Source organism: Hipposideros armiger, unplaced genomic scaffold, assembly GCF_001890085.2.
Source record: "Hipposideros armiger isolate ML-2016 unplaced genomic scaffold, ASM189008v1 scaffold_845, whole genome shotgun sequence".
Lineage (NCBI taxonomy): Eukaryota > Metazoa > Chordata > Mammalia > Chiroptera > Hipposideridae > Hipposideros > Hipposideros armiger.
In genome coordinates, this window is record NW_017732195.1 from 448,288 (window position 1) to 470,345 (window position 22,058).

Here is a 22,058-nt window from a genome sequence, read left to right on the forward strand (position 1 = left end):
TTTTGAGATACTTTCAACCTTACAGAAAAGTTGCAAGACTAGCACAAAGAACATACATCCACTTTACCTCATGTATTAGTTATCTGTAGCTGTATAACAAACTACTCCAAAGTTCAGTGGCTTAAAACAAGTACTTTTTTTTCATATATATACATACACACACACACACACACACACACACACACACACACACACACTTTTGGGGGGTTGGGGGAATGATATGTTTTTCCAGGACCCATCAGTTCCAAGTCAAGCAGTTGTTTCAATTTAGTTGTGGAAGGGGCAGCTCAGTGGATAATATGGGGATCGAACTGGCCAACCTTGGTGTTATGAACACTGCTCTAACCAGCTGAGCTAACTGGCAGCCCCCAAACAAGTACTTTTTAGCTTACAGTTTCTGACAGTCAGGAAACCAGGAGTGGTTAAGCTGGGTGGTCTTAATTCAGGGTCTCCTGAAGTTACTTACAGTTTGTTGGCAGGGGTTGCAGTCAGCAAAAGGCCTGACCAGGACTGGAGGATCTCTCCCAAGATAACTGACATCTCTGTCGGTAAGAGTCCTCACCTCAGTTCCTGGACACCTACCTGGACCTGTCTATAGGCTGCTTGAGTGTCCTCATATGGCAGCTGGCTTCCCCCAGACTTGAGCTCAGAGTGAATGAAAAAGCTAGCAGGACAATGCTGTGCCTTTTATGACCTACCCTCTAAAGTCAATGCTGTCACTTTTGCTTTGTTCTGTCGGATAGAAAAGTCACTAAGCCCAGCCCACACTCAAGAGGGGAGTCAGACTCCACCTCTGCCAGAGAAGAACACAATGTGTGAACGTATCTTAAACCCACCATATACCAATTAACTATTTTTTAACATCTTGCCATTTTGCTCGCCCTCCTCCCATATACATACATGTTATTTCCCAACTATTTGTCGGTAGCATGCATCACATCCCTTCATTCCTTAAGACTTCGGTGTGTATTTCTTGAGGAAAAGGAAAATATTTATATAATGCAAAAATCAAAATTTAACATGGTCATACTTGAATCTGCAGTCCATATTCCCCTTGGTCAACTGTCCTTTCTAGCAATCCCGCCCGCCATAACATTGATTTTTAAGCAATACGACAAAACTGGTAGTGAGCTATAAAATGTGACAGGTTATGTAAATGTTTTATTGGCAGGCAATAAAAGAAAACGTCCCGGGACTACGGAGCTGCTGGAAACAGGCGTGCTCCAGTTGAGCTCTAGGAGGCCCTGCGCACCGGGACAAAAACTGAAAAATCAGTTTCTCTTTACCCGTTCAGTTACACCCTATTCCTGGAAAACGATTTCCACTGTTCCCTTCGGTTCCCGTTTTGGTTAGAACACAGCTGGAGCAAGTGCTAATAGTTGAGGAAGCCTGGCTAGAATTACAGTGCAACAAGTATCTGTCAGTCGTATTTCTCTAAGCAGGTAATTTACAGAAATTTACATTTCTTCACCTGTGAAGGTGACTCTAAAGTTCCCTACTGCCCAGGGCTGTTGGAGGATTAAGCGAGCCGGTAAAAGGAAAACACAGGACTCCCCAACTGGCCAGTACCCCGCAGCGAACCCGCCGGCTTCTCTTCCCGAGCGGTGATCGCTGAGCTGGAGAGCGGGGCAGCGTCACGTGCGCGGGGCGGGGCAGGCTCGTCGGCCGATCGCACGATGTGACGCGCCGCCCGAGGCAGGCCGGGCCCTCAAGATGGCGGCGGGCGCCCAGAGCGGCTCGGCCCGGCAGTAGTGGCGGGACGGCACTCGCTGCAGGGGCCGGCCGCCCCGGGAGTGGCTGCAGCAGCGCCAGGACTCGAGGATGGTAAAATGACCCAGGGGAAGAAGAAGAAACGGGCCGCGAACCGCAGTATCATGCTGGCCAAGAAGATCATCATTAAGGACGGAGGCACGGTGAGCTGGGTACCGCGCCGGGCAGCGTCCCTCGGCACCCCACCCCCCACCCATTCGACCTCTTTCTGCCCCTGCGCTGTCTCCTCAGGCCGCCCCTTGGTGCCCCCACTTCCCCACCCCGTCCGCGGGGACGTTGTCTCGGGCCCCCGGGCCCCCGCGCCTCGGCTCCGGGGGCTTTCCTCCCCGGCCCGGCCTGCGGCCTCCGGGGCCCATTCTCTGGGAGGAGCCGCTAGCTTCTCCCGCACCTGCCGCCCTCTCCTCTGGCCGCCCCGGGAGGCCTGAGGCCTGGAGCCCCACGTGCGCCTCCGCCGCGGGGAGCAGTCGACACCCGGCCCTCCCGCCCTCTGCGTCCGTCGCCCCCGCAGTCTCGCCTCCGCCACCAGCCCGGCGAAACGCTTTCGAAGGGGCATGTCGTAGCCCCTGCCCATCCATATGCTGCTAACCAGGTGACATCTGGTGCGGCGACTCCGCTGGGGCACGTAGTGTGTTAGCTTTCTTTTTCGCAGTGGTTCTGGGTCAGTGCCCTGCCCATAGCTGGTCCCAGAACCGTAAACAGTATGGGAAGGTGGGCTGTTCACTTCCTCTAGTCAGCGGCGTGACGGAGGACACCCGGGCCTAGACTGAAATCTGCTCGTTCTCAAAAACAGGAATCACCTTGTTTTAAAATCACCTTGTGTATTTTAAAATAAAAATGCTAAACAGAATTGATCATGGCCAGAGGATCAGAAGACTGAAAGGAAGACAGATGGAGGGCAAGAGAAATTTGCTTTTTAGAAACAGTTGTCATCACAATAAACTTTATGCGGTGTGCTGCAGTTAACCAGCAGGGGACGTAGGATTTTTAATTGAAAATAACTCGCCTATACTTTTTTATGCTGTGATTTCTCCGTTGCTATACTGTCTGGTCTTCGTTGCATTCTTTGGTATCCCGTTTCGAAATAGAAAGAAAAGATGAAATACCGTGTTTTACTTTCCCGATAAGTGTGCAGAAATGGTTTCTTTTACTCTGTACTTGTTTGTTTTGTTGGAGACTTGATCAACTGGAGGTACAGTACTAAATTGTAAGTAGGTCATCACTGAGGATTTGCTGAATTCATTTGAAACAACTTTTTTTTTTTGACATTTCAGACACTGCCTAGTTAATATGCTAAAATTTAGAAAGCTTGGGATATATGTAACAATTTCAGAATATACTTTTAGTTAACTGTCAGATTTCTTAGATGCCATATTTGACATTTGGTGAAAAAAAAAACTTTGAAATTCAAGTCCTAAGATCTTTTATGTTATACTTGATTAATTAAAATGTTTATTTGATTAAATCAGGTGTGGTATAAAAAATAGCCGTGGCTCTTTTGGCCAAGTTGGTAAGAATTACCATGTGGAGAAATCGTTTGAAAGAATACTGGTTGCCTTTGTCAATCACAGGAACTTGGTGTTTTAAATTCTCCAAAAAATCTACATAATAGAAATAACAAAAGATTGCATTATATATAAGATAAGTATTCTTTGCAAAATATAATGAAGCTATGATCAAGAAACACCTTCCTTTTCCTTGTAAAGTTCAGTTTTGTTACCTCTCTGGAGTTTGATTCACTTTGCTGCAGATGCTTTCATTGCAAATCCTGTGAGATGGAAGAGATTTTTTTTTATCTTGTTGTTTATTAAAGTCGTAGTGAATTCATAGGTTGCTTTTGGACACAAAATACAATTTTTACACCAGCATTGTTTTTAGAAGGCACATAGAATAAAAAAAACATTTCTGGAGGGCTCTGGGCATGGGGGTTTTATCAGTTGTCATCTTCATACAACTTAGTTGCACTTTCTATTCTAAGAGCACTGGACTCCACTTTAGAATAAGGGCTCATTTATGCATCTTTGAATCCTGTAAGGCCTAGTATATGAATTTAAAGTGATAAAAGCACATTTAAAGTGATAAATGTGTGTACTAACACATTCCTAGATAATTTTTTGTTGTAATTGTTTTATTCCTGTATATAATTAGGATATTTTATATAAGAGTCAGGGTAATTTTTTGCAGCGTTTGTATTTTAATCTAGCTGTAAGTGAAAAACTAACTTTTTAAAAGTATAACTTTTATAAAGTCAGAGATGATTTTAGAATGGCATTTGCTTTTTGGCCTCTCTACTTAGAATTGGTCAGACTACCACCATTATGAACATTTTTTAGGAATGGGAGTGAAATTGCCATTTGATGTTCCAATTTTCGTGTGTGCGTGCGTGTGTGTGTGTGTGTGTGTGTATGTGTGTGAGTATAAGTTTCACCAATGGGTGAATTCCTTCAAAGTCAGGTGTTTGAGACTGTATGGTCACGTATGACAGGCTCTGAAGAGTTTCACATCTCTAGCCAATGGCACTGACCTGTGACCCCCTTAATTTTTCCTCCTAGGGTTCAACAATGTTAATAAAATTATTTTGCCTTCTCCTGCTAATGACATCTTTGCAAGCCTGATCAGCCAGTTTTAATATTTATCAACAGAGCTGGTAGTGAGATGTTAATGATTTGTCAAAATATTAGATTTATTACAGCTTTTACCATTTGAAAGAAGTGAACCATTCTAAACAAAGCAGGTTAATCATAACTTACTAAATGTTTTTCTTTTCTTGAAATTCTATTTCACTTGGCTCTGAAGCAAGGGTAAGACTAACTAATAGGCTGTGTGTTTGAGTGGTATACAATTAAGATAAATTACATGAACGTGTGTGATTCTGTATCAGGAGTTCTTAACTTGGGTCTGCTCCCCCTGAAGTTGTTTGTACGCTTTTCTTTGACTATACATTTTTCTAGGGAGATTCCCAAAAGGGTCCATACATCCCTGAAGTTTAAGAACAGTTTTTCAATTTGAAAACAACATAAGTAACTAAAGAATAGTTTCATGGGTTAAATTTCAGCAAATGTTTAATCATCTACTGTGTACCATTTTACTGATGTAAGTACTGCAACATTATTGTGAATTTGTTTTTTGAAGTATCAGTATGCAGAAATATAGTTTTTAGTTAGTCTTCATGTATATAACATTTTTTTATGAAGTTTATTTCTAGGCTAAAAATACATATACACACATATTTATAAAACATAGCAGACACCAGGAATAAATCATCTTTTTTCTAAAACCAGTGAATTACAGGGAAAGAGAGAGTGAAACAAGTGGTGTGTGTGTGCACAGGCTCTACTGTAAACCAGAGGCTTTTACCATTATACTTTTATGCATATTATTTATAGGGTGGCTAATTTTTCTTTATTAAAATAATTTTTTATTTTTCAATTACACTCAACATGCAGTATTAGCTTCAGGTGTACATCATAGTGATTAGACATTTATTTAACTTACGAAGTGATCACCCGATAAATCTAGTACCCACCTGGCACCATACATAGTTATTACAGTAATATTAACTATATTCCCTATATTATACATCCCTGTGACTATTTTGTAACTACCAATTTGGACTTCTTAATGCTTCCCCGTTTGCACCCACTCCCCAAAACCCCCTCCCATCTGGCAACCATCAATTTTTTCTCTGTATTTTGGGTTTGTTTCTGTTTTGTTTGTTTATTTTGCTTTTTCAATTCCACATGTAAGTGAAATCATATGGTATTTGTCTTTCTCTGACTTGTTTCACTTAATATAATACCTCCTAGGTCCATCCATATTGCAGATGGCAAGATTGCATTCTTTTTTATGGCTGTATAATCCATTGTATATACTTGTATGTACCACCTCTTTTTTATCCATTCACCCATTGATGGACACTTAGGTCGCTTCCATATCTTGGCTGTTGTAAATAATGCAGTGAATATATGGATGTATATGTCTTTTCAAATTAGTGTTTTGGGTTTCTTCCAATAAATATTCAGAAGTGGAATTACTTGGTTCTGCTTTGTCTCTTATAGCCTTTGTTTTAAAGTCTATATTTTCTGGGATAAATATTACTATCCCAATTTTTCCCCCCCCCATTTTCATGAAATATTTTTTTCTATCCCTTTACTTTCATTTTCTTTGTGTCTTTCGATCTGAAGTGAGTTTCTAGGAGGCAGCATAAGTAAGGGGTTTTTTGTTTGTTTGTTTGTTTTAAGGAGGGCGCAGCTCACAGTGGCCCATGCTGGGATCGAACCGGCAACCTTGGTGTTATTAGCACCGGGCTCTAACCAACTGAGCTAACCGGCCACTCGGGTTTTGTTTTTTTATCCATTCATCCACCCTATGTCATTTGATTGCAGCATTTAATCCATTTACATTTACAGTAATTGTTGATAGATATGTAGTTATTACCATTTTATTATTCATATTTTTTAAAATCTGTTTTTCTTCTTAAAGAAGCTCCTCTAACATTTCTTGTAATACTGTTTAGGTGTTGATGAACTCTTTTAGTTTTTTCTCACCTGGGAAGCTCTTTATCTGTTCTTCAATTCTAAATGATAACTTTGCCAGGTAGAGTGATCCTGATTGTAGATCCTTGTTTTTTCATCACTTTGAATATTTCCTGCCAATCCCTTCTGGCTTGCAAAGTTTCTTTTGAGAAATTAGCTGACAACTTTTCTGTTGTTGCTTTTAAGTTTCTCTTTTTGTCTTTAACCTTTGGCATTTTAATTATGATGTGTCTAGGTGTTGGCCTCTTTGGGTTCATCTTTTTTGGGACTCTGCATTTCCTGGAGTTGTATGTCTGTTTCCTTTGCCAGGTTAGGGAAGTTTTCCAATATTATTTGTTCAAATAGGTTTTCAATTCCTTGTTATCTTCTCCTGCTGGTACCCCTGTGATGTGAATGTTGGTTCGCTTGATGTTGTCCCGGAGGCCCTTTAAACTATCCTCATATTTTTGGACTCTTTTCTTTTTGCTCTTCTGATTGGGTGTTTTCTGCTACCTTATCTTCCAAATCTCTGATTGAATTCTCAGCTTCATCTGATCTACGGTTGGTTCCCTCTAATATATTCATTATATCAGTTATTGTATTCATTTCTGACTGGTTCTTTTTTCTGTTTTCTGTCTCCATTTTTATATTTCCCATCTCTTTGTTGAAGTTCTCCCTGGATCATTGAGCATCTTTATAATCAATGTTTTGAACTCTGCTTCTGGTAGATTGCTTTTTGTTTGCAGATGGCAAGACTGCATTCTTTTTTATGGATTAATGTTCCATTGTATATATGTACCACTCTTTTTTTATCCATTCATCAATTGATGGACACTTAGGTTGCTTCCATATCTTGGCTTCATTTTGTTTATTTCTTTTACTCTAGCTTCGTTCTGTTCTTTCATTTGGGACATGTTTCTTTGTCTCCTCATTTTGGCTGCCTCCCTGTGTTTGTTTCTATGTCTCCCAGTCTTGCTGGAGTAGCCTTAAGTAGTATATGTCCCGTGGGGCTCACTGGTCACCTGAGCAAGATGCTCCAGGTGTGTCCCTTGTGTGGAGTGTATGTGCCCTCCTGTCATAGCTGAGCCTTGATTGCTGTTGGCACATCAGTAGGAGAGATTGACCCTCAGCCTGATTGGTTGTGAGGACTGGCTGTAGCTACAGGGGAGGAGCTGTGGTGCAGGGGCTGACCCTATGGAGCAGAATTTGCTTTAGCCAGGCTCTGGTGCCTGCTGAGTCTGCCCTTTGGGTGTGTTGTTTGTGTAGGTGGTTGGGTGGTACTGTGGTGTGGTCTGAAGCTGGCAACCTGGTGTGTTGGTTCTGGGGCCTCTTGGGAGGGGCTGTAGGTCAGCTGCTGCCAGTACCTTTCCTGGGACCACTTGGCATAAGCTACAAAGTGATATGCAGATGGTTCCCACTTGTGCTGGGCTTGGAGGTGCCGAGGAGAGGCTAAGCTGCGAGCTGAGGCTGGCTGCTGCTAGTGCTGGGTTTGGGGCTGAATAGCAAGAGGTATGGGGCACGTCGAGGCCAGATGCTCTTTGTTTGGAGTTTGTGAACCTCTGAGATAGTTTAAGAAAGTCCACAGCGTGAGTTAAGACAGGCTGTTAGTATGAAAGAGCCACTGGAAGCACTTAGGTGGGCCCACAAGTTGAGTGGGGCAGGGTCTCAGGAAATCACCAGGGCAGGGCTAATCGTGTTAGCCAGGTAGATGGAGACTTAGATTTGGCGCCAGCCTGGGAATGCAGGCTGGGTGTGGGGAGAGCTCAACAAAGGAACAATACTTTCTGCCAGCACTTCTGTCTGGGAGAAATCTTCCCCTCCAGCCCTCCCACTGAAGCCATTCAATTCAGTTCCTCCCCATTTGTCCCTTGTGCCTTTCGAGCTGCTGCCCCAGCCATGGAGCTCAGAGTGAGTGAGTCTGTCAGTGAGTAAGTCTTTGGGTAGTCCCTTTAAGAGTAATGCCTGGACTTCAGCTGCCCTTCACCTCACACAGTCACAATCTCCACTGGTTTTCACAGCCAAAGTTTATGGGAACTTCTCTCCCTGGCACTGGAACCCTGGTCTGGGGAGCCTGATGTGGGGCTGGGACCCCTCGCTGCTCAGGGGAAACCTCCACAGCCAAGATATCCCTCCTGATTTTTAATCACCACATGTTGGTGTGGAACCAGCCCAGTCTGTGTCTCCACCACTCCTGTCAGTCTCAAGATGACTTCTTTTGTATATTCTTTGTTATAGGACTTCTGTGCAGCTAGACTTCAGGAGGTCTCTCAGTGATGGTTGTTCTATAGTTAAGTTATAATTTTGATGTGATCATGGGCAGAAGCAAGTGCAGCACTTACCTACTCTACCATCTTAACCAAAGATTCCAATATATGTAACATTTTGATGTATCTTGTATTCAGTGCAGACAATTTAGGACAATTGAATTAAAAGGTGCATTCTAACATTTTAGAATAGTTGCAGGTTTTTTTGTTTGTTTTTTAATTGCTTAATTTTTTAAAAATTTTATCTTCTAATTACAGTTGACATACAATAGTATATTAGTTTCAGATGTACAGCATAGTGATTAGACATTTATATACTTTATGAAGTGCTCACCCCAATAAGTCTAGCATCCATCTGACACCATACATAGTTATTACAGTATTATTGATTATATTCCTTATGCTGTACTTTACATCCCTATACCATTTTGTAACTACCAATTTGTACTTTTTAATCTCTTCTCCCCTTCACCCGGCCTCTAACCCCCCTCCCCTCTGGTAACCTCAATTTTTTTCTCTGTATCTATGAGTTTCTGGTTGTTGTTTTTTTTAGATTCCACATAAAAGTGAAATCATATGATATTTGTGTTTCTGTGTTTGACTTATTTCACTCTGCAAAGTGTCCTCTAGGTTCATCCATGTTGTTGCAAATGGAAAGATTTCATTCTTTTTTATGGCTCAGTAATATTCCAGTGTGTGTGTGTGTGTGTGTGTGTGTGTATACACACGTTCACACCACATCTTTATCCAGTTGTCTATCAATGGACACTTAGGTTGCCTCTATATGTTTGCTATTGTAAATAATGCTGCAGTGAACATAGGGGTGCATATATCTTTTTGAATTAATGTTTTTTATTTCTTGGAATAAATACCCAGAAGTGGAATTGCTGGGTCACATGGTAGTTCTATTTTTAAATTTTTGAGTAACTTTTGTACAGTTTTTCATAGTGGCTGCATCAATTTGCAATCCCACCAACACTGCACAAAAGTTCCCTTTTCTCTATATCCTTGTCAACACTGTTTATTTATTGATGGTAGCCATTCTGACAGGTGTGAGGTGATATCTCATTGTGGTTTTAATTTGCATCTCTCTGATGATCAGTGACATTGAGCATCTTTTCATGTCTATTGGCCATCCTGTATGCCCTCTCTGGAGAAATGTCTTTACAGGTCCCCTGCCTATTTTTAATCAGATTTTTTTTTTTTTGGTGTTAGGTTGTATGTGTTCCTTAAATATTTTGGATAATAATCTCTTATCAGATGTATCATTGGCGAATATCTTCTCTCATTCAGTAGGTTGTCTTTTCATTTTGTTGATGGTTTCTTTGCTGTGCAAAAACTTTTTTGTTTGATGTCGTCCCCAGTTTTGTTGTTAAATTATTACTATTAATCTTTATTGAATAAAGTTGTGATGCTGCATTTCTGACAGTAAAAAATGAACAAATTTTTCACAAGCGAACTCATAAAATGACTTTATAGAGAGCAAGGAATCTGTGAACTGCTTTGTTGAAAGTGCCTGAAAAAAAGTAAATTGATACTTCATTTGAAAATACTCCCAGAGAAGCAGAGCACCAGATTTTTATTCCTGGTATCTCTGATTTTATGCACTAACATCTAAAATTCTGTTTTTATAGCCTCAAGGAATAGGTTCTCCTAGTGTTTATCATGCGGTTATCGTCATTTTTTTGGAGTTTTTTGCTTGGGGATTATTGACGGCACCCACATTGGTGGTAAGTAATCTTTTATTTATCACTCACTTAAAAAAATTTCTTTCTCTACAGTTTCGGGGTGCGGGGGAAGACAGCCCTTTTCCATTTCCGTGGTTAATTCTCTCACTAGAATCAGTCAATCCTTCAGTACTGTATTTTACTGCTTTAGTTGTCTTTTTCAACCTTTACTCCCCCTTTACTTTTTTGGGGGGAGGAGGCTTGGACAGGTGCGATTCTTCGGGTGAACACTGGACATGTTTAAGCAGGGGCCCAACCAGCACTCTGCTTGAATGGGGTGGAAAGGATTCTTATACTGACCAGCTTAGGAGACATGTCTGACTGAATCACTCAGCAGTTATTTTGAGATTCATTCATGTAGTTGCATTTTCCAAATACAAATTTCTTTTAGTTTAAGCCAGGGATATAGAGGTAACTATGTAGAAAGGTGATTTTTTTCATAGGCCTAAGCTGGTTTTACCCAAATATTGACAGGTGTGGAACCTTAGAAAACACCTCCTTGCCAGACTGAACAACTCACGTTCCAGCTAGTTTTCTCCTATTGTAGGGGAATGGAATGACAGGAGGAGTAGTTATGGTAGTCTTTACCTTAAAAGGTGTGATTAGGGTAAATGTACAGCTTGCCAAATTCCAGAACAGAATTTTAAAACAGTATACTTCCTTATATTTTCATGAGCTTGTTCACTGTTTAGGAAAAAGGTTTTTACAGAAAGCTTGTTTATAAATAAATTGAATGATCATATAAGTAGATTGAACTAGTGTAAGAAAATTTATGTTCCATATTTCTTGGCATATTTATTATATGGCTATGTGATCAATACTGTACATAAAATATGGATGTCTAACAGTTATTTTGAATATACAGGGCATATTCAGAGTACTGCTAAAACAAGATTCAGGAGAAGAAAAAAATCTCAAATACAGTTCTTTTGAAATAAACCATGCATTGCAAATTATACTAGTTCCTTGAAAAAAATGACAGTTCTCCGACATATAATTGTAAGAATGCTCATTTGAGTATGTTTTGATTAGGATCCTTTTGTTTAGAAGGAAACAGCTCATTTACCTGCAATGGGTCATCAGTTATACATAAAGGATTTTCAAAATAAATGAAAGTGGGCTTTTTAAATGTGATTTTTTAATTTTATTTTTTAGTTTAATGATTTCTGATAGAAATCTTTCAAACATTAATTTATACATTTCTTGCCTTCATAATCCAAGCACACTGATTTGGATCTTCATTAAATGGATCTTCATTATGAGATTCGCAACTTCATTGTATTGTAATAACCTGATGTCAAGGACTACCCAGGTGCTGTCATACCTGTGTGGTCTCACACCTTTATATTAGTTTTTCCTTATGTTCCATTTGTGCTTGTTTATAATCTACTACCAATGTAACATGTAAATCTGTCTGATGCTTCATCAGTCCTGTGATTTAAAGTACTTGAGCTTTGTAATAATAAACAGTCCATATATATTTATATTATGATGGGTCCAAGCACAATCCTAAGTACTTTAAGTACATTATCACTTTTAATCCTCAAAACCACCTTTGAGTGGGTATTAGATGTATAGTACAGATGAGAAAATTAAGGTTTAGGAAGTTAAGCAAATTTCCTTGCTGCTTTGTTAGTAAACTGTAGTGTTGGTATTTGGAACTGGGCTTGCTTTGTTCCAGTACTCAGTCTTGGGGAATGCTGGTCGTAGGTGGTGCCATGTTTTAGATAGTTGAGGTTATGGGCAGCCCAACCACTAGCCTAGTAGAGAGATTAAAATATTGGGTAAACTGTTAGCAAGCCATCCAAAAAGCTTTTTGTGTTGTTGCCATAATTTGTTATCAGGATTTGAAGTGTGTATAGCCATTTTTAAAATTTGCCTGCGGTTTATATTTTTTAGATATGTTAACTTTTTGCCTAATTTTTGTATCTTTTTTTTCCTAACTGGACAAAAGGTTACTGTCTTCTTTAAGAACAGGGAAGAAATCCAGTTATTTAAATATAAAGGCTTGCTTGTTAACAAGTTCATTTTTTGTAGCTATGGGAAAAACTAACTTTGTGCTTAAGTCTTATTTTTGTTATTTAAAAAATGGACGATATCTTTGATTTTCCTTTCCTTTTTTTTTTTTTTTACTTTTTGAAATACCGAATTGAATTCTGGTCAGGAAAATGGAAGGTGCTAATTTGAGGGGATTTAATTAGTTTTGTTTTGTTTGGGGTTTTTTGCCAGCATTACTACATTTGTTAGAAAATTGCTAACATTATTGCAATTAATTTGATTTATAGTAAGACTTTTTCCCCTGTGGTTGTTATTCTTAATTCCTGTTTGTTATTTATACTTCAATTTTTTATGGCAAAATGATGTTACGCTTACTAGAGAGTTGTCCCTAATATTATTGTACTCATTATTCTTTACCTTTTTCCATTTTGATTCTGTTTTTTTACTTCAGCCATCCTGTGAGGAAAAAACTTTACGTGTTAATGAATATGAAGCCCAGAGTTTTATTTTTGTAGTTATTTTATCATCTGTAATATTTACGTGTTTTAAAGCAATTGCTGTTTTTCTGTTCTACATTTTTGTCTTGTATGATGAGGAAAACCTTGGGGGTGGGGAAGAGACCTTGGAGAAACAAGTATTGAGTTGTAGAGATAGGTGTCTCTGAATGCGGAGGTTGATTATGCTCTAGGGACTTTCAGATACCTTGGCCTTTGCACATTGAAATAGTAAGAATCTTTGAAACATCACTAAGGAAAATTGTGTATGGGCACACATGTATAAATCTGTATGTATAATATATAATGCTTTTTTATAGCTAGAAACACGATGTATGCCTTGTTGTAAACATTAAGCAATATGGAATCCTGTAAGGACCTGATAGTTCTGCAGTCCTACCCACCCCTCCAGGCCACCAGGAGCAGTTTGATTAGAGCTCTTGGCTTCAGGGTAGGCGTTACCTTCCCCATTAGGACTGATTTTGCCAACCAGAGGTGAACTTCTTTTCAGCAGTTAGAATGTGCTATTAATTCAGTGATTTTTAAAATTTTTTAAAGCCAAGGTGAATATCAGTGATATCTGGGGAGTTTATAAAATACCTAGGCCTTACCATCTTGTTGAAATCAGAATCTTCAAGGGTGAGGCTCAGTCTGGCATGTGTATTCTTTAGAAGTGATTCTCTTATATATTTAGTATATATCACTAATTAAGGACTAATGTATAATACATTCAGTGTGGGCTTTTAAAAAATATTTTGCTCATTTTGAGGCTTTTTGCTTACCAATTTTAGTTGTTGACTTTGTTGGCAGCCTTATTTTCAACCCCCATGTTTGGGGTGTGGGGAGAGGGCTTCAGGGTAGAAGACACCAAATCATAGCACTTTGTTCTGTTTCTAAAAGTCTGTTAACCTTTAAATATTCTATTTCTGTTTTGAAATTGATTATAAATAGTGCCTGCTAGAGAGTCACAGCATAACATTCATATAAAAAGAGAAAATGAAGATGAAGATATAATTCACTTTATTTGTATTATAAGTATCTCTCTTACCATACATTACTCTCAAAATGTATAGTTTAAGTTTCATTTTAAATTTAAAAGATATGTTTTGAATTCATTTAACAGGTAACTGATCTTAAGACATATTAATTACAGTAAATGTTTGGTTTTAAATTTATGATAGCCTTAGTTTTTAAAATAATGTGAAGTTAAAGAACTTTTTTTTTTTTAACTTTGTATGGTTGTAATTATCTTTGTTTTAAGCTCGTAAAGCTTACAGAACACTGTGCTCTATGTGGAAGACCTTCCCAGGGGAGAATGGTAAAGTCTCTACCAACAAGGAGACTTACTTTAACTACAAAGAAGAATTTTATTCTGACAAATATTTTGAAGGACTGAAGTCTAACACTTTGAGAGGTTATGACTATATGGTTGGTTCATAGTGGGTGTTCAATTAGCGATAACATATTAGATGAAGAGAATTTATGACAGACAGTATAGGTCTAAGGATCTCTAATGCTAAGAAGCGACTACTTTTTTAACAGACCTATGGTTCTAGAAATACTAGACCACTATTGGATCATTCAAGCTGCTAAATGCACAGTCCATGTTGTGGAGCCAAAACCCTACACTCAAATCTACCAGCCCCACTTCTATATATGTAGAGGTTTAACATCCTTTGCTACAGAGATAGTCCTAAGACATTTAATATTTTAAGGACTATTTACTCTCAATTTTTTTTAAGTTTTTAAAACATTTCATTTCTAATTTTCTTTATTTTTACATATGAGTTAATTTTTATGAAATTTCTGGTTATTGGCAGTAGAGTAACAAGAAAAGAGAGCATGCTAATCCTTCCCAATCTTTTTCCTGCAAGATGTCGGAAAGTACACTTCGCATAGTTTTGCTTCCTTTGGAGATTTCCCCACCTTTCTTGGTCCCCACATTGCTGTTCTCTATTGTCTTTATTGAGAGATAGCATGGTATAATGGAAGAAGCATTGACCTTTAAGTCAAGCAAGAATTCAGTGGCCTTATCTGTAAAGTGGTAATATTATCTAATTAATAATGTTGTTAGGATTAAATAAAAGAGATATGTAGGGCCGGCCGAGTGGCTCAGTTGGTTAAGAGCTTGCTCAAGAGTGCAAGCTCTGAGCAACAGCGGTTCGAGTCTCGGCCCAAGCTGACCTGCTGCTGAGCTGCCAATAGGTGGCAGGATGGCTCAGCTAAAAAAAAGGAAGAAAAAAAAAGAATATTAAAGCTTTTGACGTGTAGGCTGTAAATTATAGCTGCTGCTTTTTATTTTTGCAGTTACCTTTCCTCCAATTTTTAAACCAATGGGTTCCCAAAGGTTCATTTGCTACCTTGTGAACAAATTGATGCTATGTAGTTTGAGACCAGGCCTTAGAAAGGATAAAATAGCTTGTTATACTCGTATATTTTCATAGGTTGGGATTTTTTTTTTCTTACTTTATGGACTCTTTCTAGATCTACTTTTTGACAATTAAAATTTCCCTATTTATTCTCCCAGTCTCCTTAGATAACATATACCTATCTCTAAAGGAGTTATAAGTTATTCAGTTATATGTGGGAGGCAAAATAGCATAGTGATTAAAAGCATGGACTTTCAAGCCTGACTTCCTGTGTTCAGTTTCAGTTTTTGCCACTCACTATGTAATCTTGGACAAGACATTTGACCGCTGTGCGTATCAATTTACTAATAGTGTCATTGTGAGGAATTGAAAGAGATAATATATATAAAGTGCCCAATTTAGTGCCTTGGGACATACATAGTAAGTGCCACATAAATGTTTGGTATTATTTACTCATATGCATAGTGTCATACAAATCTGAAAATTTGTATGAAATAAAATTAGATTGTATTATGAATGGATGTTTTAAAATATAAATATAGAAGTTTTACTAAGATGGAAATGTAGCATGAGATTTTTATTTTGTTTTCATTCTTTAGGTGTTACATGAAACCTTCCCTAAACATACATTTCTGATGAATGGCCTAATTCAAGGAGTAAAGGTAGGATCATAGTTTCATCTATAAAATTTTTAAAGGATATTATTCACATAATGGTAATTTCATTTGTTTTATGGCTCTTGAATAATTTTTAAATTGTGAGGGACAGGATTGGCTCTTCTGTCTCAAAAGTTTGGCAACCCCTGGACTAATCTAATAAGTGTTCATTTTTACAATTAGAGTATATCTTGGGGGGTTACTTAACACTTTTTAAACTAAGTAGGTTTTAAATATAATTTGACTCAGATATAGACAAATGTCTATACTGGTAAACCACATCATAACAGATTTCCCCTGTGTTTTATGTGTTGCCATTTTTATTCCAGAGATTCCAGAATGCTTTTGTAAACTTAAGAACAAGAATATAAATTGAGAAAAGAACTAGTATTTTTAAAATGCATAAATATAAAACTATCTCAGCATGGTAAAAGTCTTGATTATTCTACAAATTCTTTACTCTTGATTTAATTTGACCAAATTTTATAAACAAATAAATAGTCTATGGATATAAATACAAACAATTAACATGATATTTTTTTCTAGAATTGCTAATGTGGAGTTATTGTAGTTGAGAATTCATTAGAGCATTTCATATTTAATACACAACCAGAGCCCTGCAGATAATTCTAGACAACCTTGGGAAGTTTTTAAATTATATATGGACAATAAATAAGTTGTTTATCTAAAGTTTGGTGATATTTTAGAAATAAACTTGTTTAAAATTCTTCTCTGGTAGTAAAATGATTTACTTTTGGCTCATAAGTATACATAGTATATATATTTTTTCATTTACCTTTTTTAGGGTTTATTGTCATTCCTCAGTGCCCCGCTTATTGGTGCTCTTTCTGATGTTTGGGGCCGAAAATCCTTCTTGCTGCTAACAGTATTTTTCACATGTGCCCCAATTCCTTTAATGAAGATCAGCCCATGGTATGTGTGTATTCAGATTATAGCAACTAATGTCACTTTCTGTTCATTGTTTTCTGAAGATTCCCTTATTTATTTCACTTTTTGGCCATTCTATCTAGGTAGGTTTTATTCTTCTACTACATGTATTCTTTGACACCGGTAAAAGGACCCTTAAAAATACAGTAGCTAAGCAAAAATTATAAAGGTTATAGAACTAGATATTGTGATAGGAAGCATGTAGGCTACTGGCTGGCCTGGTTTTGGATATCACGGCACAAATTTCAAAACATTATTTTGGGTACTGGATAGGGTTGCTAACTTTTTATTTTGTTAAGTAGAATGTTAAAATCACAAATTGATCATCATTATCTATATTAATTAGAAATAGATTTTGTTATATATCAGTAAAGGCTAAAAAAATAGTTGCTTAAAATCAAGGGAACTTATTTCTCTCTCTCCATATAAGAGAAGTCTGGACTTGAGCAGTCCAGAGCTGGTATAGCAGTTCCAGGGAACCAGTTTTTTTTTCTGTCTTATGCTCTGTCATTTTCCACTGTCACCTCACTGTCCAAGATGGCTGCTTGAGCTCCAGCTCATGTCTCACACTTCAGACAGCAAGATGAAAGGAGCACATCGCTGTTCTTTAAGGAAACTACAGAAGTCCTACCCAGCCTCTGCTTGTGCCTGGTTGGTCAGATTTCAGGCATATGCTACTCCTAATTACTGATTACACCCTGGTTAAAATCAGGATTCTTCACTGAGGAGGAAGGGAGGGGAAATTCACAAAGAGAATGATTTTCCCAAGGTTATAGAGCCCAGTTTAGTTGTAGATTTATTAATTCTTTGGTTAATGTTCTATTCCGTGGAATATTAACGTTATTCTGTATCACAGATGGGCTGTATTTCCATGATATATCTAGAAAGGCCAAGGGTATACCTTCATATGGGGCATGACCTTCATCTCATGGGTTAGATACAACTCTAAAGACCAAACCCTGCTGAATACTGATGACAATTGAAATAGTACCAAATGAATCTTGGACCAAACAAAGAATTTGCTGTGGAAAACAGTGTGTTAGAAAAATTTAGTAAGCAATAAAGCCCTAGTGGAATGATACTTTGAAAGTTCATATGATTTTAGTAAACATTAGCATTACAACGGAAACTTCTTATTCCCAGCCAGATATTTTGGAATCATGTATAGCAAAAGGTAGTTTACATTTTAAAATATCTTTTGTTCACTATTTATGGTAACTATTCTCAGTTGTTTTTATGAACAGTGCCATACAGTTTTCATCTATGTGAAAAGTTACTTGTTTTGCCAACATTTGAAGAGCTAAACATAACTTACGGAAAAATATCTAGTTTCTATATATAAGCTCAAAACAAATATAGAGTAACTTGTTCCTCAGTTTTATTTACTGAATTTTGTTTTTTTGTGTTAGCACTATGGGAAATAGGAACAGTTCAATTATAGTGGACTTTAGTTTGTTGCTGTTTTTAGTAGAAACAACAAAGCCACTTAAAAATTCAACAGTTTGGTAAAAGATTGACCTGAATACATTATGTAATTTAAAGTATTGCGGCATAGTAACTGAGTTGGTATCAAAGGGCCTTGTAGCCCTATGTTTTCACAATATCTGTGGCTTATGATTTATGGAAGAATTGGTGCACAAACTGTCCTAGTAAGCTGTCACTGAAATTAGCTATTCTTACTCTAATTTACCTGTAGAAATAAAGGAAGGTTAAGATAATGGTAATTGTTCTAACCATCTTGTTAATTGTCTTTCAATCCTAGGTGGTACTTTGCTGTTATCTCTGTTTCCGGGGTTTTTGCAGTGACTTTCTCCGTGGTATTTGCGTATGTAGCAGATATAACCCAAGAACATGAAAGAAGTATGGCTTATGGACTGGTATGTGTGTTTATTTTACACTTTTGTATCTGCTGAAAAACACCTCGTTTTTTAATTATCTCATTATACAAGGAGTGCAGGCCTTTGCATTCCAAGATTTTTGTTTGCGTAAAATACACTTCATAATAAAATCATCCCATTAGAATACATTAAACATTTTTTTCAGTACAAAGCCATGTAAGTTTTGATAATATCATTCAGTAAGTGTTTTAGTCACACATGTCAGATTTGAAATTACAGAATATCTTTACATTATAGAAGCTATTTATTTATCTATTTTTTAATTGGGGAATTGGGGAAGGGGAACAGACAAGTTGTTGTCCTTCAGTCTTAGTTGTGGAGGGCACAGCTAGCTCAGTTCCAAGTCCATTCGCCATCCGGCCACCCGTCAGTAGCTCACGGCTGCTCAGCTCAAGGTGCCATGTTCAGTATTAGTTGCAGGGGTTGGGGGGGATGGGGAAAGGAGGTGTGTATGTGTGCAGCCCACCATCCCATGCAGGAGTCGAACCAGCAACCTTGTTGTTAGGAGCACATGCTCTCACCTTTTGGCAGCTCAGCGGCAGCTCAGCTTGGGCGCAGCTCACTGGCCCATGTGGGACTTGAACTGGTGACCCTATTGCTCAGGGCTCGTGCTCTTAACCAATTGAGCCACTCAGCCAGCCAGAAGTTATTTTTAACAGAATACTAAAACTAAGGAATTATCTACTATATCATGAGCTTAAAAATAATAATATTTAAATGTCATCTCTCATTTTTTTGTTTTTGCTTGTGTGTATATGCTTACGTCTATTAAATGTAAGAATTGTCTTTAGCTTGATTGGGCCGATAAGCAATAGTTTTCCATTCTCTGGACACTGTTTTGGTTAACTAAATAGTTAATGACAATATAATCTGTTTTATCAAACCTAGGAATAAAATAGTTAACATTTGTACAATAATATACAGATGTCTAGAAGTAGGACAGTGATGAATTTCAGCAAATATGGGACAAGCATCTTTTGATAAATAAGGACTAACTATTGTGTTAGTCTCGCCTAAAACTAAGATTCAGCCTATCATTGATTCAAAGGACACTGTAACAAAGAATCATGGAATTGAGAGGTTTTGGGGGAAATACCTATGGGATGCTTTCATCCATTCACCTGTTCCAGAAGTTTCTTTATGATTTAGAGCATATATTAGTAAAGCAGCTATAATGAGAAACTTAGAAAAAGAACTAATGATTTTAGTTGTAAACATTAATGATAAGTTGATAGTCAGAATTTTTTAATAGCTTTATTGAGATATAATTTACATACAATAAAATTCATCCATTTAATGTGTATAGTTCAATGAATTTTAGTAAATTTATAGAGCTATACAACCATGACCACAACGCAAAATCAAAATCCAGTATTTGTTTTTGCTGAAGTAATTTGCTTTGTCATACCCTAATCTTAATGATTTTCAACCTGGAGGCTTTATGTATTCTAGGGAATCACAACTTAGATCTAGAAATAATATGGATGCAGATACACGCGGGGGGGACAGTGATCGTGGTCCTCTTTCTGTCTGACCAGAAAGAAATGGCTGCCAGCTGGGGAGAATGCGGAGAAGGGACATGACATGACACACCTGCACTCTGTTTGGACCTTGGCTCACCGCCTTGCACTCAGGATCTCTTGAGTGCTCCCAGATACCTCACTGACCCTTGCAGTGAGAACCATTGCCCCCTTCTCCACCCCAGTGCCAGGGCTCTGCTCATATCCAGGTCCCTCTGAGACCACAACCCACTGTATTTAATTTGCTAGGGTTGTCATAACAAAATACCACCATAAGCTAGTTTTGGAACATTTCCACCAGCCCAGAAAGTTCCCTGAGACCCACCTGCCATCCATCCCCACTTCAGCCCTGACCTCAGGTAACCAACCACCAATTTACTTTCTGTCTCTGTAGTTTTGCTTTTAATAGAAATTTCATATAAATGAAGTAATACAAAATGTAGTCTTTTGTGTCTAGCTTCTTTCACTTAGCATAATCTTTTGCAGTTATCTATGTTGATAGATACAGCAGTAGTTCCTTTTTCTTGCTGTGTAGTGTTCTGTTGTATGGGATATACTACATTTTGTCCATTCACCAGTTGATGGACATTTGGGTTGATAGCTAGATGTTTAAAGTTATTAGAATTTTATGTACTTGTCAAATAATTGACTTTTGAAAATTGGATTGTCTTGATCAGTTATTAATAAACAACTCAAAATAAGTATTCCTGGATATTTAAATCCTCCATCCAAAAGTCAAAAGTGATGTGGAAACAGAATAAAAATAAAGCACAGGATAGGCAGCAGAAGCTCATGTACTTCCAACATAAATTTATTATCCTCTGAAGAGCGTAGTCTCTATCAAGTGTCACACGCTGTCAGATCTGCTCATTTGCAGGCCATTTTGTCCAGTAGGCCAGATATGTCTGGGATTAACAAGTTTCTTTCTTTTTCTTTTTCACCTGTATCCTCTCTACTTTAATCTGCCTCGTCACCAGACTTGTGTGGACTTCCTCAGAGTTTTAGACATAGTTAGAGATGTGTTCAGTTCACATGTCATTCTTCCTAACCCTGCCACCTAAAAAGATTACCAAGTTCAGTTTTGTACCCAGACTTACCACTGTTAACTGATGAGAAGACAGTAAACCTCAGTGTCTTTACGGTTTATTTCAGACAGTCTTAAATATGTGTCAGGGTAAGCGTTCATTTAATTTTAATTTTAATATTGGGGCAAAATCACAGTGACCATTGTTTTTCAGGCTCCTTTCACAGAGTGCTGAGGGTGTGTAGTGCCCCGGGCTACATGACCGGCAGTCCGGTGGGGGCATTCGGACAGCGTTCTAGGCCCCCAGCCCTTCCTCAGCTAAACTGGTTTTTTGTTTATTTTTTTAAATCTGTTTTACCTGGAGATATTTTATTTGAACAGAGGGCTCCAGAAAAGATTGAAGCCAGTCTTGGAGGGTATTGCGTATTTTTTAGTTAAGATAAGAATCTAGTTCTTTTCCCTTCCTGCCAGAGAAGAGTAGAAGGAAATGGCACAGACAGGAGCAGGAAAGGGAGAGCCCAGTGGAGCAGGAGGACTGACATAAATCAGAGTCTGTGGTGCTGAAGTCAAGGTGTCCTGACTAATCTCTTCCTTTAACCTTGATTTGTTTCAGGTTTCAGCAACATTTGCTGCAAGTTTGGTGACCAGCCCTGCAATTGGAGCTTACCTTGGACGAGTGTATGGGGATAGCTTAGTGGTGGTCCTGGCTACAGCAATAGCTTTGCTGGATATTTGTTTTATCCTTGTTGCTGTGCCAGAGTCGCTTCCTGAGAAGATGCGACCGGCGTCATGGGGCGCACCCATTTCCTGGGAACAGGCTGACCCCTTTGCGGTACGCTTATCCTTACCCTTTCTCTTTGGCAAAACAGTAAATGCCTG

At 38.2% G+C, this 22,058-nt stretch overlaps 1 protein-coding gene and 1 non-coding gene across 3 annotated transcripts in view; one reads left to right on the plus strand and one right to left on the minus strand.

Moving 5' to 3' along the window:
• The first annotated feature begins 1,698 nt into the window (after window positions 1–1,698).
• Window positions 1,699–22,058, plus strand: part of SLC71A1 (solute carrier family 71 member 1) — a 32,324-nt gene continuing 11,964 nt past the window's right edge. Inside the window, exons 1-6 of one of the 2 annotated variants that reach the window (XM_019629353.1) lie at window positions 1,699–1,913; window positions 10,180–10,275; window positions 15,733–15,795; window positions 16,595–16,722; window positions 18,500–18,614; window positions 21,793–22,011. In XM_019629353.1, coding sequence (XP_019484898.1) covers window positions 1,830–1,913; window positions 10,180–10,275; window positions 15,733–15,795; window positions 16,595–16,722; window positions 18,500–18,614; window positions 21,793–22,011 — 705 coding nt within the window. In that variant the 5' untranslated portion in view covers window positions 1,699–1,829. Of the gene's footprint in view, window positions 1,914–2,779; window positions 2,975–10,179; window positions 10,276–15,732; window positions 15,796–16,594; window positions 16,723–18,499; window positions 18,615–21,792; window positions 22,012–22,058 lie in introns of those variants that run through there. The other variant, XM_019629354.1, reaches the window with a different exon arrangement.
• Window positions 6,026–6,099, minus strand: TRNAI-AAU (transfer RNA isoleucine (anticodon AAU)). The gene has a single exon. It is a non-coding gene; the product is annotated as a tRNA-Ile (tRNA).